The following is a 19101-nucleotide window of genomic DNA, read 5'->3' on the forward strand; positions in this document are numbered from 1 at the left end:
TGGACGAGATGCAAACGTCCTCAAGGAGCGGGTAGCAAACACATCCTGCAAGCATCCACCACTGGTCCAGGAAATGAAGTTCCCAAGGAACCTGTGGGCAGTTCCGAAGGGTAAAGAAGAATATGGTCGCAATGACCTATCCATCTTCCTGTCCGACATATTCTTTGGAGTGATGTCCAGTACCCATACTGGTCAATCCGTCTGCAGCGAAGTGTCTCGCGGTCTCGTGTCCCAACTGCAGCGAAGTCTCTCGCGGTCTCGTACCCCACTGCAGCGAAGTTTCTTCATCTCCGCAGTGGATAAAGACACCAACACTCCATGGGTGTCAGTGGTTATGGGTACCGGAACACACTAGTAGGACAAAGTAATAATTGATCTGGAACAACGGATACAAAGTCCACAGCATAGCTCGTGACGGTCTTGGACGCTTCGACAGCTGCCGACTGACTGCGTTTTGTTGTGTGAGGCAAGCTGTCCTAGCATCCAAGCGTAGTCACGTGACCCTTGCCTTTGACGGATTATGCCGAGAGACCATACAAATCGTCTATCTGTTACCACCGATGCCGGAAGGCGAGATGATGATTCTCTCAAGGCATGTGCCCAACAGACGAAAGTCAATTGCCTTCTAGAGACTGAGGTCCCTGATGGCAAGACAGAAGTTCTCATGGTAGTTGAATCTCAACTAAGGAGAAACAACACTATGTGCCGTTGAAGACGAAGTGATAGGTGTATGCAGACCTACGTCTTCACAGCCGAATCGAGAAGTAACTCTCAAGGTTCTGAACTTAGAAAAGTCCCGCCGATGACACAACCCGCGAAGACGGCTTAATCCCTGTGATTTACAAAGGACTGAAAACGCTAAAACGCTACTTCATTGCTGTTTGGTGAGAAGTCGGAGTTGCAATGAAAGCGGAGCGCTTTTCAGTAATGAAAACACAGGGATTGTACTGCCTGAAGAACCGCTTCTCATGGGCTGAATCATCATCTTCCCAGCTTTATCTAGGGAGGACATCTATATACTTGGAAGTAGAGCTGGCAGGGTGGGGAACAGGCGATGTCTTCCAATATACATCTACAACTCGGGGTGAACAATGAACAATTGCACACCTACGAATACGAGATATATTTAGAAGACAAACTCAGATGTCTGAAGAAATCATTCCACATTATCGCAGCGGCAGGTGCAATGCAATGGGAGACTAGGCTACAGACATCTGTTACCGTGCGGTAAACAGAAAGATGATAGCAAGTCTATTGAGATATCTGTCTGAAAATTCTCGCAATGTCAAAGGCATTGCAGTATAGATGGTCATTCATGTACGCGAAAATTCCAGCCAATCAGAGACCTAAGTCTGAGATTGTCGGGCAGAGATTCGGTTCAGTAGTCAATCATTGCAGAGGAGAGACATAATCCGACCGCTATCTCGGAGAGCCAGTTGGCACTGGGGTGCGGCAGGCAGCCATACACCGCTAGCTCTCGTTCACTCGTCATCCTGAGTTGCCAGGTAATCCATTCCAAGAAGGAATGCGTTCGGCTAGAACCATCGAGCGCAAAAAAAATACGCTCGAGCATTTGCATTTAATCGAAACTAATTTCGGAGAATGCAAACGATGGGTTGCTGTTGTTGTAACAATACCTTAAGTATCTCAAAATCGAGACTGGTAACTCCTGGGAGGTTTGCAGGGCAGTCCTGAGTTGCAGTTCAATTAAGAAGATACTATTTGTCTCGGTCACAACCCGTAGAGTTAACTAAGGTATGTGCCTACACCTCAGACAATTCAACTGATAACAGAAACATGTCGTGAGGGCAATATACGTAGTATATTTGTAGGTTCCTGTACATAGACCTCCATCTTAAATTCTCTTCCATTCGAGGAACAAGAATAAGGACTGGAAGCCGACACCCTTCATTCTCTAATGAAGAGAGCGAAGGAGAAGTTTTCCCGAAGGAAGTACTCTTCTATGGTGAACAAGATACGAATTGATGATAGTTTCAAATAAGCCGAACTGGATGTTCAAAAAGGATTACACCCGTTCTTCTCTATCCTGGGGTTGGTCGCCTACTGAGGTGACGGACCGTCAGGTCCACACAGGCTGAGCCCCTCCCGAGATATTCTTCCTTCAGCAGCAGTACTTCTCTCGAACGCTAGAGATTCCAGAAATTCGAGCATTCGGCGAGATTCCCGATTTTTGTAGTAACAATTATCTGGGATTCTCGTCTCGCCCAAGTGTTTGCAGATCGTAGAAGACCAGAACACTCAAAAGATGCTGGAAACTCCGAAGAATTCTAAGCACTCGGTGAAACCCCCACCAAATTCGTCAAGACGATCATCGGGTGTGGTCCTCCCGATTCCAAAGAAATCGAGGATAGGGCAAGATCCTTCCTCAACGAGACGGGGACTTACATCTGGAAGTTTGAACACCATCACTCAAAATTAACCCCCGACCCCGCCAATACCCTTAACAGTACAAAGGAGAATGGGATGGAAAGCAAGAGCCCTACTAGAGAGAGAGAGAGAGAGAGAGAGAGAGAGAGAGAGAAGAGAGAGAGAGAGAGAGAGAGAGAGAGATAGAGAAACGCTGATACCCTTAATAGTACAAAGGAAAATGGGATGGAAAGCAAGAGCCCTACTAGGGAGAAAAGAGAGAGAGAGAGAGAGAGAGAGAGAGAGAGAGAGAGAGAGAGAGAGAGAGAGAGAGAGAGAGAGAGAGAGAGAGAAAAATGGAGCCTAACCCAAGCTAAAGCAATAGACCTGGTCCTTAAAAAAAAGTTGTAGTAATTCAGAAACACACAGCAGGAAAATAATTCTAAAAATTGCAATCTGATAATAATTAACCTTCCAATTCAGAGATTACCAACTCCCAGAGTAAATGTGGGAAAAAGGTGGCCTAATAAGAGAATAAGGCAGTCCCCCGGGTTACGACAGGTTCGGGTTACGATGTTCAGAGGTTAAGGCGCTTCTCAATTATATTCAGCAGACATTATTTCCAGGGTTATGATGCATGTTCCAGGGTTACGACGCCTACAATACTCATCTGGCAGATGACATATGACACCAAAAATGCAAAATAATAAATATTTGAAGTTTTTTTTATGAAAAATGCAATAAGGATGCAGTTTACATATTTTTCAATGCACCAAAAGCATTAAAAGTAAGGATTTTTTAGGATTTTTTTTTTACGATGTTCCGGCTTACAACAATTTTCGGCTTACGACGCGTCTCAAGAATGGAACCCCCGTCGTAACCTGGGGACTGCCTGTAATCGTTCTTAAGGGGGCCGGTCGGCTAATGCCATTTTTTGAGGACAGGACTTTGACATTCATACCATTTAATAAGGTGACTTGGGACATCTCCAAACTGCATATGATCTTCACCTCTGACCTTTGGTTTTGTGACACCATTGCGATTTATCCCAAAAATAACCATTTTTCAAATTCTAACTCCTCCTTGATACTTAATATTAAGACCTTGGATGTAGACCTCCAATCAAATGGAGTTTTTATTCCCCAGTCATTTTTTTGCTAGATGAATTTTTCCCTTACCATAGAAGAAAAAAAAATTTAATTGCAAAAAAGGGTTTCATTTGATTGTTCTATAATGTCTTTCTAAGTTATATACCAATTTTCAATGCTATAGCTCTTAAACAAAGGGAGAAGATAGAATTTGAAGGTCAATTAGTAGTTTTGAGATATGGGCATTGAAAGTTTTCCTTTGTATTTTTACAAAGAATGTTAATAAATCATGATTATGAATTTATATTACTTTATGAGTATTAATAAAACGTAATTATGTTAATCATAAATGAAGAGCCCTTTGAAATAAGATCATAGCCTGGGGCACTGCATCAGGTAAGACAGGCGCTCCTTCTTCCACAACACACACTCTCCTTCCTTCCCTAAATGATATTACGATCTTCTGAACTTTATTTACTTTATGGAGTATTAATAAAACGTAATTATGTTTAACATAAAGGAAGAGCCCTTTGAAATTAAGATCAATGCCTGGGGGCACGAATTAGGTGAACAGGCGCTCCTTCTTCCACAAACCACACATCTCTCCTTCACTAACTGATATTACGATCTTCTGAACTCTTATTAGAGCAAATTTTCTTCTCTCCTTCTGTATGTTAGCAAGATGGTTTTGCTTGTCTTTTCCTCTTTGGCATGATGAAATTCTTGCCAAAACAAAGAAAAACAGACATAAAAGCAAGGTCAGTGGTGAAACTCAAACGTTTACTCTGATGTTTCTGCTCGCGCTGAAGGGTGCAAGCTCAGTCATAACTTCCCATCTTGTGACTCATAGAATCTCTACAGATGCCATTGCTTACAATTTGTTTGATATCAAAATGTAATAATTATAAAAATTTACGATAACAGAATAAACACTGCATTTTCTTGTATGGATCAATGTTTTTGTCTAATTGAGTTACTTTTACTAATTACCCTGTAACTATGAAAGTAAGAGGAATTTTTACAAAATATTTCGTATACACATTCTCCGTTGCCATACGAAGCGCCGTGAATTTATTTTCAAGATTTTGCGTTTTTCACCCAATACCAACATATATTGGCTTACCGGCTGGCCCCTTAACTCCTCATCATACAGCTGAGGGGACCAAAGGATTTGATCTTAGGATAAAAATTAACATTTCCAGCAAAACTAACACTCAAGTGATCAGTGACTGAGATTACATTAGTAAATAATATACAGGCAGTCCCAGTTATTGGCGATCCAGTTTTATGGGGCTTGAAATGAGCCAATTTCTGGTTATCGGCGCTGATACACACCTAATAGAGGCTCCATTAACCAGTTATCAGTGCCGAGAAGCGCCGATTTTCATTTAGCGGTGATTTTCGCTTATCATCAAGCCGTCAGAACAGAAACTCTGCCAATAACTGAACTATTTTCTTAAATTCTTAACTAGCATGGGGGTTGACATAGGCTTTGTTTTTGGAAAATAATTCAAAACTTATTTAATAACCTGCCGCTTATAACTTCATGACTGGATAAACTGAAAGATCCTAAAATTTTTAATGCTGGTAGAGATTGACAGTGGGTTCACATTGCAAGCTTGCTGTCCATCTACACAAACATTCAAATCTGGTCTCAATAAACCCCACCTCCTCCTCATGAAAAAGACAGGCATTTCTAAAGCTGAGTTACAAAAACCACAGGGTACAGTTACAAATCATGAAATAAAGGCCATTGCTACCTCTAATTTTTTTAACAAAATATGGATGTTAATTTTAATGGTAATGTTGCTTACAAGAGAACTACAAAAATTTTTATTTTCTATGAGATTTAATTTACAAAACACTAAATACAGTGGGCCTCCCGTATTCACGGACTCACACATTCGCGGATTTCTCTCGGGAACGTTTCCCCGCATTATTTGCGGAAAATTCGCGCATTCGCGATGTTACTCTATGAGAAATATCCACAAATTCCTGTTTTTTTTTTTCTTATCAATTTCATCATAAAATGCACTTTTTGTGATAAAAACTATTAAAAAAACCAATTATGAAAATTTTTAGTGGTTTTTTCTCGAGTTTTTTAACGAACAAAATAGGCTGTTTTTTAGCATTTTTATAGGGTTTCCAAACATTCGCAGGTTCTAACTATTCACGGGGTGTTTGTGGTGTGTGTGTGTGTGTGTGTGTGTGTGTGTGTCTGTGTGTGGTGTGTGTGTGTGTGTGTGTGTGTGTGTGTGTGTCCTAGTACGCATCCCCCGCAAAAGGGGGGGTACCACTGTATTTGTTCATTGGTCCTGTAATTGCCATTTTTTTAAAAGGTATAGCTCATTTTGTTTGCTACTTCCTCCTCAATCTCATAACTCATATTCGATTTCTTCAAGAGCATAGCATTTTGGGGATATGGGTGCTTAGAATCTACTACATGATTCCGCTCCAATTCATGACCTGTTCTAGTAGACCTGGGTTCCATAGTAACTGCAATATTGTATAACTTACCTATCTCATCTTCCACAAGTCCTTCATCTCCCAGATCATCACCATTCATCATATAGACATTTTTCCTAACACTTTTCTGATTTTTACCACACTGTCCCCGAGTGCGTTGTGACTGACTGTGCTGAAAAAGCTCATCATCAGTATCAGTATCCCCTTCTATGCCAGCTGCCTCATCTTGCCTTTTATGTGACAGTGATCTCCTTGGTATAGAATCTGAAAACAAAACAAATTTCTCAACAAATACTCAATAAATCTGCTTTTATATGAAAGTTAACAAGATGAATGTCTTTTAAACACTACATACAGTCATCATCATCTTTAACCATATGCACATGCAATCATCATCTGTTGGCTATAAACAACACTTTCATTCTTATATTTGTGTAACTGTTCTTTCCAAAATTCTACTTATGGTGTGTTTTAATGAAATTGCAAAAAGGAATAATTATGGCAACCACCAATGTTGTATACATTATGTGGTAAGCGGCCTTGAAATCATTCAGCTCTTGGGCAGATTGTGCCCTTAAAATTAACGTGGGTTAAAAATAAAATATTTAAACCTCAACAATTACTTGCTTTAATCTTTTTAGAATATTCTCATTCACCATCATCATGTCTTTCATCAAAAAGCCATATCTTTATAATAGCCAACGTGCATCCATGCAAACTATGAACACTCATAAAATAGATCCTCCAATTAAAGGTGACAGTAATGTACACTCAATAAAATAGATTCTCCAATCAAAGGTGGCACTGTATCCTCTTGCCAGTTCGTACATTTTTTTTTCTTTCCTCTTAGAGGAAATTTATTAAAGATTTTGGATTAACTGCTTTATCTTGTGATAGAGCAAAACAGGTTATGTATTTTAATGGGATGCATGAACATGCATTGGAGTAAACTAAAATAAGCCAAGAGTATAAACAGTCTACATGTTCATCTTAAATTCAAAGGCTTTTTGGTTACATGCAACGTAATTATCTCAAATTGGGTCAGATCATCTGGTCTCCGGCTACATTAAAGGCTGAAGGGATATGTTCATGCAAAGGCCAAGTTCCAGTCAAATGACTAGGGGTTAAAGCAGATCATTAAGTTGGTTTTTTATTAGGTCTCCAAGTATTATGAGGACAGTTAGGAGAAAAATCTTAGTCAGTATAACAATCTTTTGGAATGGTGTCTAACATTATATGGTATACAAATATTTAACTCATTACCAGCATTACTGGTGTTGACTACACTGCCTACTGCTCATGTCAAAAAAAAAAAAAAAAAAAAAAAAAAAAAAAAAAAAATATGTAACAGAAAATGTTTCAGTGCAGTAGGACACTTATACTGTGCAACAGTGCTTATCTCTTGAGCTTGTGTGGTAGTTTTATCTGTTACCTGTAGCATTCATTACTTACCTATAATAAAATGAAAAACAACACACGCCAGCCATTTGGTAATGAATACCTAACTGTTCAATTCAAACCCATAAATTAGAGCCAAAAATGCTGTTGAAATATCCCAACACATGCCAATTCTCAAGAGTAAGGAATATTGGAATATTTAAGCCAAATACCAAGCACTAGGACCTATGAGGACATTTAGCGCTGTAAAGGAAAAAGTAGGTAGGCTTGGAAGGTGTAACTAGAGGAAAACCTCACAGTTGCACTAAGAAATACTAATTGTTAGGAGGGTGGATAGCAAGACGGAAGATTTAAGTGGCGGTAAAATAAAAGGAATGAAAGGGGTTGCAGCTACAGCCAAATGGATACTTCAAAGAGCCTTTAGTAATGCCTACAGTGCACCACATGAGGTGCACTGATGATTGTCAAAAGACAAAAGAAGAATGGCTGAGACAGACATACTACACACCTGTGGATCATTGACTGGTTTTTGGAGTCTATGAACACACATCCTCATATGACTTGCAGTAGGTGCCGAGCTACATAATTATTGTACCATTATTAATCCATGCCCAGAATGTCATGCCTAGCCTAAGTCACAGTGGAGGATGTTTAACTAGAAGAAGGAGCGTCGTAGAATTTCTACTATTCCTTCTTGGGAAGGTCTTTCTTCTCCTCGTCTGGGCGATTTGGCTTCTCCCTCTACAGCGAGCGCTCTCCCTTCTGTAAGTGTACCCCTGTTGCCTTCCTTTTCTTCCATTGATTCGTCGTTGGAAATATCAGGAATTGTACAGGATGCTGTTATGTTTAATGTAGCCTCCTCCTCGGGTTCTAATACTCTTCCTGAGAGGGAGGAGGTTATGCCTTTTAATTCCTTTGTTTCAGATGCTGAAGAAACCAAGATGGTGGCTGTTTGGGTGTTATTTGGTCTACAGGGTTCTCCCTCCTTGGAGGCGGGTACCCCCCTACCGGGCCCTACAGCAGTCCCGCCTCCACCAGGACTTCTTTACGTTGGTTCTCGTGTGTGCCACAATTGACACCTTCTAGGTTACCCTTTATCGCTCCACCTGTAAGGCCATCGCCCAGCGCTGGCCTTAAAGATGTCATGATGTCATTCCAGCGTTCTTCCCAGCTTATGACGTCAAGAGGAGTGGCCTCTCATCCTCACCGTTGTCATGACATCCACCGGGCCCCTTTTCTGGTGTAGAAACGTCATTACCGGACTTCTCTTGCTGAGTCCCATCAGAAGCCGTTGGTTTTCAAAAGCCATGTTCAAGAGGCTGGACTCTGCTTTTCGAAAGAAGTTTTCTGCTGTTTCTGTGAGGAAACAAGAGCTTTGCTGCTAACCAACACCTGACAGCCAGCATTGCCAAGTCTCAACTGCACCTTCAATACTTCTCGAGCAACTGACCACTTAACCACCTACTGCAAGCTTAGCAGACTTAACACTTCTTGGCTACAGATTTTGAGGTCTATTTGGCATTTGAAAATGCAAAAGCAGATTTTTGCCTGAATGGCATTTTGAACAAGCAACTGCTTCATCTTTGTATGCTTTCTGTCCTCGTTGGTTTTCCTGCTGCTGCTCTACTAGGGGTCACCAACACTCTAATGCTTGATTTACCCATTAGTTCCTCATTGGACGAGTGGGTTGTGTACGGGCCTATCAATCTAGTAGCCGGAGTTTGCTCCCCGCTGCTGCAAATACGGAACCAGAGGAATTTAATTCTGGTGATTAAATTCACTTCTTGATAAGTGTTTCGGATCACACAATAAGCTGTAAGTCCCTTTGCTAAGTAACCAATTTGCTCCTAGCCATGTACAAAAAATCTAGTCCTTTTTGCCAGCCCTAATATAGAAGTTAATCAGCTCTGTGGTCTTTTACTGTTCCAGTTGTACCAGTGGTTACACAAGAATGATGCATTCTGGCAGGTTTTTTTCATTTAGCTAGCATACTTCAAAATATTTATAAAACTTCTTCCAGTCTTTAAGACTGTAAGCAAAACTAATATGTGCTATAATCAATCACTCCAAAGCCAACATCTGTTTCAACCAATTAACTCGTTATCGTCAAAACTGCAAAATAAATTTATATACTATATACGTGTATGTATATATACATTATATATATATAATTATTCATTTACAGACAACTTGATTAAAGGACATACTTAGTTGAAGGCCAAAATGACTAGCTAGAACTTATAGCATTAGGCACATAAATGTGCCCAATCCATGTGGTTTTGCCCGGAAACTGTATGGTTCCCAGCTAAAATAAAGAGGAAGAGCTCAGTTCACATATAGCTGTCACTCAGCTCACATTTCCAATTAACTGATTTGTATTTGCATTATGTTTGGTGATTCTAGTACTAACATAGGGTTGATCATCCTGAGGCCCAAGAAGCTTGGAGATAACAGCAAATCAGAAAAAAAATGGGGGAATAGAAAAATGATACAGGATACTCTTAGTTCATGAATAAAAGAAATGTGAGGAGAGTGGGTTAATCACAAAATTTCTTTGAAACATATATAACACTCTCAAAAAATGCAGTAAACACTCAAAAACTGAATAACCATGCTATGTCTCACCTTAGGCAAAAACAAACATCACTGGACAGGTTCTTAGTGAGAAACACAAATATCAAAAAAGCAGCAGAAAGGCAAGAGAAACAATCCAAAAGACACAGTTGCCTGCTGTTCTTATGAAAAGAGAACACCCTTCCATAAACTTTCCTCACCACATACCACCACATAGTACTGGCATTTAACTCTCCCAAAAACAGTTGAGAAACAAAATTTGACTGATATTACCTATTTATTTATGTTTAGTAATTAGTTTCTTCATGCTAAGCTTGTTAATTTTGCTTTTATATGTCACAATTTGTTAATTTTGCTTTTATATGTCTGAAATGGATTAATTCAATTCCCATTATGATAAACATTCATTTAGTTTAAGACAGTTAGGTTACAAGACTGCAGGAATGGATTTAGTCTTAACTATGGTATAAAACACACACACACACATACACAAAATAGCCATTAACATCTTCACTGGAATCCAGTATGAGAGCATGAACTACTTGAGTTGACTAGACAATGAAAATACATCAACAACAGTTTATATGAAAACACCAAAGTTTTATAGCACATATACAATTATACTGTATATCTTTGTACCAACAGGTACAAAATGCACTTAAAACATCTAAATGGTTACATCCTCATATATCACACCTCGTCTAAGAAACAACTGTGATTGACAAAATATTCATGGGGACACAAATTGCAGTATAATGCTATGAACATAATAAAACATTTAATGCTAAAAACAGAACTTTAAGAATAATTTGATCACAGACTTAACAGATAAAAAAGTATAGTCTCAGTGACGTTAAATATATCCTGAACCCCAAAGACTTGATACCATAACTATACTTTCTTGTTTCTGATTATGTACTAGTTGTGTACATATGAACTTGAATAGCATTTCCAACAGTACCTAAATATTCCAGTGAAAAGAAATTTTTCTCCCATAAAGAGCACACACTTTTTCTATTTCTAAGTAACAGATATAGCAGAATATTATTTCAAAACACCAATGCTTTTACAGCAATAACTTTCATTATTATTTCTTAGCAGATTACTAGATTATACAAAAACAACAGTGTGAGAAAACAGACTCCTGATCTGTCCAAATTTCTCTACTTTCTCCAACTGCACTCAAGAAATATGCTGCATCCCTTAACCACTGTTAAGGCATTTGGTCCTGTTGGATGGGTACCATATATAGCTTTAGTTTTACAAATAACTTCCCACTAGAGTATTAAATTAAGAAAAGCACTCACTAATACACTTCATAACAAAACTAAAAAACCACATTTCAGCATGAAATGCTGAAAAACAAGAAAATGTCACGCCAAAAAAAAAAATAGTACCCTATTTCAGTACGTATTAAAAAAAAAAAAAAAAGTTATTTCAACCATTCTGTGAAAGTAAAATTATATAAGCCACTAACAAGCTTCATCCTAATACCTTCATTGAATATGGTAGTGTTTTTCATTTTCGTGAATAAACCTGGACTGAAAATAAAAAATTATTTGAAATGCTTTCTGTATTTATATCCTTCAACTCTCGCCAATAAACGAATCTGACCACTATTTTTGTGAATTCAAAGATTCAGTGTTCTAATTTTGAAAAAACTAACCAAAAAACTGTTAGAGACAAAAACATTAAACTAATCACAGCAGAAGCTGTAAATTTGTCTTATAACAAAACCATTTACGATACTAAATTACATAACCTAACAGTGCCTCTGACTCCATTTCCACACTTGCTCCCAGAGAAGTTTCAATTTGGTTGCCTGTACAGCCAAGTTTTTCAAGTAGCCACCATAGCAGTGAAGTATTTTTTCCATGCATGGCTTGCCATTCAATAATATTCAACTGTTCCATAAAATGCAGTATTTCCACCTCATTATTTTCAAATGAACCATTCTGCACAATATACATATATATATATATAATATATATAATATATATATATATATATATATATATATATAAAATAAATAAATTAGGCATAGACAGTATATGAATTATGCTTATCACAGCTTATTTTAATTTTCAAAGTTTTAAAAGTTCAGTGAGTCTTCCTGTAGCAGTTACTGACCACTTTTATAATTTCATTTTTTCTTTTTTCAGAACTTCTATGGGTACTTTCTCGCTTAGAGAATTAAATTTTGCACTAACATGCAAGATTTGAAAAACAACAAACTGCAACCCACCATGAAAGAGGGTATCGATAGTTTTGATAACGTGAATGCCACAATACTGCTTTGTAGGTTTCCCAGCAAGCAGTGCCCTACTTTGTGCAGTTATTGCAAGAGCTTAGTCTGAGCTCCCATGTAAAGAATGTAAAGATTTGGTCTCAAAAAGGGATTTTGACGTAGGAAAAATCTATTTCTGGGCGAGGAAGCCATGTCGCCCAGTGAAACACGTTCCTTTAGCGCTATTTCTAAGGTAAATTATTGCTAAAATACCAGAGAACTGCTAAATTGGACATGCCAGAATATTCTGACTCGCTCACCTTTTCTAAAAGGGTGTCGGTATGAATCTGGGGTAAACAGAGATATATGTTTTTTAATGCATTTGATGAAGGGAGCATGTCATTTGCTTGTGAACTCTCTGGGATCACCTCAGCATCCTTTCATTAGGCCTCACAAAGCCCATCCCTTCCAAGTACTTCTCATCCCAGTCCAACTCTAAATTATATACTTTTTTTGACTAACAAAATCCTAAAGAAGAATGACCATATATACAGTGGTCCCCCGTATACGCGGGGGATGCGTACCAGACCCCCCGTGAATGTTTGGAACACCTATAATAACGCTAAAAACAGCCTATCTTGTTAGTTAAAACTCAAGAAAAAACCCCACTAAAAATGTTCATACTTTTTTTTTTAATAGTTTCATCACAAAAAGTGCATTTTATGATGAAATTGATAAAAATAACCATAAATTTGTGGATATTTCTCAGAAAAATACAGGGAATGTGCAATTTTTCCAGCACAATGAGGGGGAAACGTTCCTGAGAGAAATCCGCGAACGTGTGAGTCCGCGAATTCCATATATTTTTTTTGCTGTAATTTTAACCGAGAAATATTCACAAAATCACTGTATTTTCATTATAACTTCATGACTAAATGCACTTTTTTACTTTTTGAGATAAAACTATTAAAACACTCTAGTATCAGCATTTTTAGCTTTTTGTGTTTTAAACTATCAAAATAGACAGTTCAAAGCATTTTTGAAGGGTTTTAAATATTCAAGAATTTTAGCTATTCGCAGCAGTTAGTGTCTCTGTCTGGTACCCAACCCCTAAATACAGGGGGGTTTACTGTAATTAATTTTAAGACCTAGCAAGGAACTTGCGTAAGTTACTTGTCATAGAATGTAAGGCAAGGAAGACAACAGAGACGGGCAATAGAGGGAGTGATGAGCAATCTTTGTGGCCCCTATAGTCAGCTATTTGTGGTTCTCCAAGATCTCGGGATTCGAGACAATGCACCAGGCTCAAACCTCTGCTTTAACTTCAAGATAATTGCCTTTTATGTGGAGACAGTAGTACTATATCCATTTGTTCATCCAAAAACATTCTGGCATAAATGAACCTCAAACGTACATTAATTTTTGGTCCCATTTACTAAAAATTTAGGACCGTTGTTTTTTGTTTTTTTTTTTAAGTAGAAACATTTACCTTACAGGAAGTAACCAACTCCCTGGTCATCTTTCCTTGCAGCAAGTCAAGAGAATAGAGGTTTAGAGCCAAGATACCCTCCCTGCCAGGTGGGAAGTTTTCTTTTGGAACTTGTACGGAAATTGAGCTGAATGCACAATAGGGTAATGGTGGTTTGTCTTAAAAAATTTGAATAAACTATTTTATTCACTTTCAAGTTGTGAAAAATCAAAATCATTCAGCTTCACATAAAAAATATTGCCAAGTTTTGGGCTAAATCATTCTAATGTGTTCAAAATACTTCTGAACACCTCACTTGAGTTATTCTTTGGCTAGTAACTTAAAATATGTAAAATGTATTCTCTAGCAATTATCACAACTAAAGTAGGTACTTTTTTCCTAATTATGACTTTACCTCTCCAATCCCAGATAAGAATTAGGATTCACATAAAGTTATGATTGCACTTTAACCAATAGTATTTCCATCAAAATTACAATCTGTAATAAAGCCATGCAAAACCATATTGTCTGACACACTGACAGGCAGATATTAAAAAGAAGCCACTGACAAAATGTAAGGAGATAAAACAGCCACCAAACTACTGCTACACATCTATCTTGGATACTAACCTGGAGATCTGCTCGAAGCTGATCTAGGACTTGTGGCATCTTTAAAAGTGACATTCACACTACGAGTTCTGCGACGTACTCTTGACAAGTTGGTCATCACTATCCCAAAAACAACTGTAAATAGTTAATCAAAATAAAAAAAAGAAACTGCAAATAGCTACAATGCAGTTATCTGTGACACAACCTCTATAAGAACAATTTCATCAACAGTAGTCTGCCTTCTTTCCTTCAGTCCCTTAAAATAATTATACGTATATATAGTATATATACTGTATACATATACCAAAGGATCATGTTCGTATCTAAAGCCTAAAATTATCTAACCAGAAGTACCATATTATATGTACTAAGTTGGCTAAGCCGTAATTCCAAATAAAATTTAAAAAACCTGCAGCTCTGAAATCCAGTACATCCATCAATAATTTTGTTAAATTCTAATTTAATAAACATAAAAAAAAACTCCCATCTTTACATTTTTGTTTTCCAATTTTCACTCCAATCTTTGAGTCCTAATTGTGCAACGCAACCACATCATAAACAGGAAAGTATAAATACTTTGCTGTGATATATTTACCTAATTTCTCATCACAATACTTTACTACTGTAGTACTTTTACTGAACTTCTGATCTTAAAGAGATAGGATATTACTCCAAAACACGTAATCATTCCGACACTGTTTCGTAAGACGTAAGATAAACGACACACCCAAGGAAGACATTCTGTAAATATTTAAGTCGGAAACTCGACGAAAAGCCAATCACACAAGTCGATTAATCAACTACACATTTTCACCACACCCTTAATTAGTACATATTGTATACTATAGAAAAAAATCCTGATATAAAAAAACATATAAACCGTTGCTCAGCACCTTGCGGGGGAGCGATACCAGTCAAAAATTATTTATATGTATTGATGATTTGCAGAGCAAAGTCAAGTCAACACTACAGACAATAATTTTTTGAATAGCACAGTGCATTACATATAAGCCTTGTGTCCTAACATAGGTAATGATTTTTTTTTAGGGTTGAGATGGAAGAAGAGTGAACAGAAAAAGCTATGCCCTACACCATCTAGTGCCATTGGCACAAAACTATTAACAAGATTACTGTATAATTCATATGCTAATATTGTATATTAAAAAACTATGCCCTACACCATCTAGTGCCATTGGCACAAAACTATTAACAAGATTACTGTATAATTCATATGCTAATATTGTAATATTAAAAAAACCCATGCCCTACACCATCTAGTTGCCATTGGCCTGACAAAACTATTTACAAATTACTGTATTATTTCATATGCCAATTTGAATAATTTTATTACCCAAAAAGACTATTATTTCCTTTTTAAACCATTGTTACATAGAAAACTTAAAAAAGAAACCTTAAAAAAAAAAAAATTTAAAACTTGTTTATACTAAAGCCTACACACAGAAATTTGAGACTACACACCAACTGTTTCTTTCAATCAATTAGGATTAGCTGTTGTAAAGCGGCTTAAAGGAATGCATGTACAGTCAACCCCGGCTATTCGTGGAGGCTCACCTATTCACCCGGATTTTTCCATGGACATAGATAACCAGTTATTCGAGGAAAATTTGCCTATTCGTAGTATTTTTCAGAGAAATATTCACAAATTACTATAACTTCATATCATTTTGATGACTAAACACACTGTGATAAAATTATTAAAAAACAAAAAATTCAGGTATAAATTTTTTTTTTTTTTTTTTTCAACCAAAATGGCAGTTCTACCACATTTTGTAAGATGGTTTTAAGGTAAGGTATTTTTTTGCAGATTTTATTAGCTAGCCGCATTTTGGTGTGTGCTGTACCCATCCCCTTTGAATATGGGAGTTCTACTGTAGTACATCAAAACTACTACAGTGATCAATGTGAAACCAGAACAAACCCCCCCTCACAAATAGTTGGACCCCCCATGTAAAAACACAGAAAACGGCCTATTTTGGTAAGTAAAAAGACAAACTGCAGAAGAACCAAAAATTTACAAAAATATATAGTACCTGATTTTTTAAATAGTTTATTACAAAAAGTGCATTTTAAGATGAAATAGATTTTAAAAACCAGGAATTTCTGGATATTTCTCGAAGAAAAATACAGCGAATGGGCAAATTTCCAACGAATATCAGGTAAATATGGTCCAGAGAGAAATTTGTGAATCTGAGAGTCCGCGAATAGGGAGGGCCCACGGTACTTTGATTCCTTTCTATGTATGTCAACAAGAGAGACGCTGGTCACAGGCTTTATATTGACTATGTCTACCCAAGACATAGCATTTAAAGCTAATGATAAACTTATAAACTACTACTAGCTACTAAGGTTAATTAATCTTTAGGCTACCCGTACTAGCCCACCCACTTTATACCAACTCATTCTTTGGGCAAGTTATACGAGCCCACAGATCAGCATAGACGCTTCAGTGGTTCCTAGTGATTAAATTAATTCCAATTTAAAGTAAATTATCATCCCATTTCCCCCCCCTAATCTTCACGAGATTAATGAATACGACAAAAAAGCATAACAATCTCCTTTTCTCCATGGCCATGGCTTTTGGCCACGTTTCGGGCGGTAAGAGGAGCCCTGCTGTTTCCACACTACCAAGGTCTAGACAAGGTCTCAAAGCGAGGGACAATGGGGGTTGAGGGGATAGGGGGATAGGGGTGACTTGACACAGTCACTCTTTCTCCTCAACCCAAACTATTTTATCCCACTTTTTACAAGGAATTTCATATATGCAACTATAGAGAATATTCTATAGTAAACTCTTAACATTATTACTGAAAACAATGTTTAAAAGCTTAAAAATTCTACGAATTTCTAAAAACCTTTCATCATCCAGTAATTTGAGAATGTTATGTTTACTAAATTCAAGTTTGTCATTAGTTAAATAAAATGTTTTTCAAGACTGAAAAATCACAATGTTCAAAATTGGATTTTTCCTAACTATACAAACCTGAGGTCCTTTAACAATAGGAACGGTCATCAGCGGCAGCTGGAACCGGTCGTAAGCTTCGAACAAGGAGGTTCGGTAGTTAACTGCTTGTCCGACAGTCAGTGGTCCCGCAATATTGAGAGGTGAAGATTCACTTTGCTTTAGGCCCAGGAAACAGAGTGAGGGGTGGCATGAGGTGGGACTATGTGTAAAGGACCTTAGGTTTGTATAGTTAGGAAAAATGATATTGTTATGATACAATAAAGAAAGTTTTATACATACTTACCTGGCAGATATATACATAGCTATACTCCGTCGTCCGACAGAAATTCGAATTTCGCGGCACACGCGGCAGGTAGGTCAGGTGATCTACACCCCCCGCCGCTGGGTGTCGGGTGGATGGGGAATAGGAACCATAACCCGTTTTCTAATTTTCCTTCCATATTTTTGTTTTTTTTTTTTTTTTTTTTTTTTTTTTTCTTTTTTCAAAAAAAAAAAAAACCAGCTGTCTCTGAGGGAGGCTTGGGTGGGCGGGCCATTTAATTGTATAGGATCTGGCCAGGTAACCGTATGTATATAAAAAACGGTTATTGTATCATATAATCAATATTCTTATTTTTTTTTTTACATTCAACTTACCTGTCAGATATATACATAGCTGATTCACACCATTGTGGAGGGTAAAGACAGCTATTTGAATAGACAGGTAAACAACATACGTTGTAGGTAATAAATAAATAAAACCTTGGTTCCTATGTGTTTAGACGAAGGGTCGACTTCCTAGCTATTGCTAGTAGTCTGCTTCGTCTCAAGAGCCTCAGCGAGGATGTGACCTGATGGCTAAGAGTTCTTGTAGATCTGTCAATGGGGGTCTTATCCACTTACTTGACAGAATTCTTAGTGGGTCATTTGTCAATGGGGTCTTATCCACTTACATGACAATACACCAATGCCTCCATTGGCATAATTTAAGGAGCACAACACGATCCGATCACCTGATTCCTAACACGAGGGGTTTGTGCTTAATTTGAAAAGAGCTATATCCCAAACTCATTTCAAATAACCCCCAGAAAATAATACACTTATGTTAAAATTAAAAACAAAAAAAAAAAATTTACTTCACTAGTTAAGGATCAGTGTCGGCTTCCCTATCCCAGCAACGCATCCGTGGGACACGTATAACAAAGAGAGAAGGATCTCTCATAGGCCCACTTGATCTCCTTCATGCAAAGAGAAGTCAACACAGAGTTGCATCTCCCGTATACAGCTAATATGACTCTCACGACATATTGTTATGGAAAGAACAAGAATTGTTAAAAGCTTGCACTTCAAGCGCTTTTAATTATTAGCTGTTGAAGGAAACGTCAAGTTACTCAAGAAGTGCTTTAGAGATTCCATCTTCCAAAGAAGACCAGGGCTTTCTTTGCAAACAGATATCTTCTGGATGAAGCCAGAGCCTGGGCTTGCGCCTGGCTGGTGGGCCTCGCACCCTCCCCTGGTGGCGCCTCGCGCCTGGCTGGAGGCCTCGCGCCTGACTGGCTGCCTCGCGCCTCGCCCCTGACTGGCGCCTCGCCCCTGCCTGTGCCTAGCGCCTGGCTGGTTGCCTAGCGCCTGGCTGGCGCCTCGCGCCTGGCTGGCGTCTCCGCGCCTGGCTGGTGGCCCGCTTCGCTTTTGCCTGGCGCCTGCGCGCCTGGCTGGCTCTTCGCGCCTGGCTGACTTCTCCCCACTTGCTAGAGATTCGAGCTTGTTAAGAGTCTCGATGAAAACTGGCGATGTCCACCTCGGACACATTTATTTGCCTGATTTATTCGCCTCTAGTGCAATCTGCGCCAGATTGGAGGCCTACTCCTTCTCCTCATCAGACAATGACAGTGTTTATTTTTGGACTGTCTTTGCTCTGGCGTCCTTTACACCTGTTGGCATT

At 38.2% G+C, this 19101-nt stretch overlaps 2 protein-coding genes across 2 annotated transcripts in view; both read right to left on the reverse strand.

Annotated features, from left to right (window-relative positions):
• Positions 1-19101, reverse strand: part of LOC135224912 (ATPase family AAA domain-containing protein 2-like) — a 262177-nt gene that overhangs the window by 208015 nt on the left and 35061 nt on the right. The gene's annotated exons all lie outside the window — the stretch shown is intronic.
• LOC135225091 (uncharacterized) lies at positions 5788-14328 on the reverse strand. Its single transcript, XM_064264351.1, has 2 exons — positions 14219-14328; positions 5788-6185 (listed from the first exon to the last, which is right to left on the reverse strand). The coding sequence occupies exons 1-2, from the start codon at positions 14313-14315 to the stop codon at positions 5788-5790; spliced, it is 495 nt and encodes a 164-aa protein (XP_064120421.1). The 5' UTR covers positions 14316-14328.

This window comes from Macrobrachium nipponense, chromosome 12 (assembly GCF_015104395.2).
Source record: "Macrobrachium nipponense isolate FS-2020 chromosome 12, ASM1510439v2, whole genome shotgun sequence".
Lineage (NCBI taxonomy): Eukaryota > Metazoa > Arthropoda > Malacostraca > Decapoda > Palaemonidae > Macrobrachium > Macrobrachium nipponense.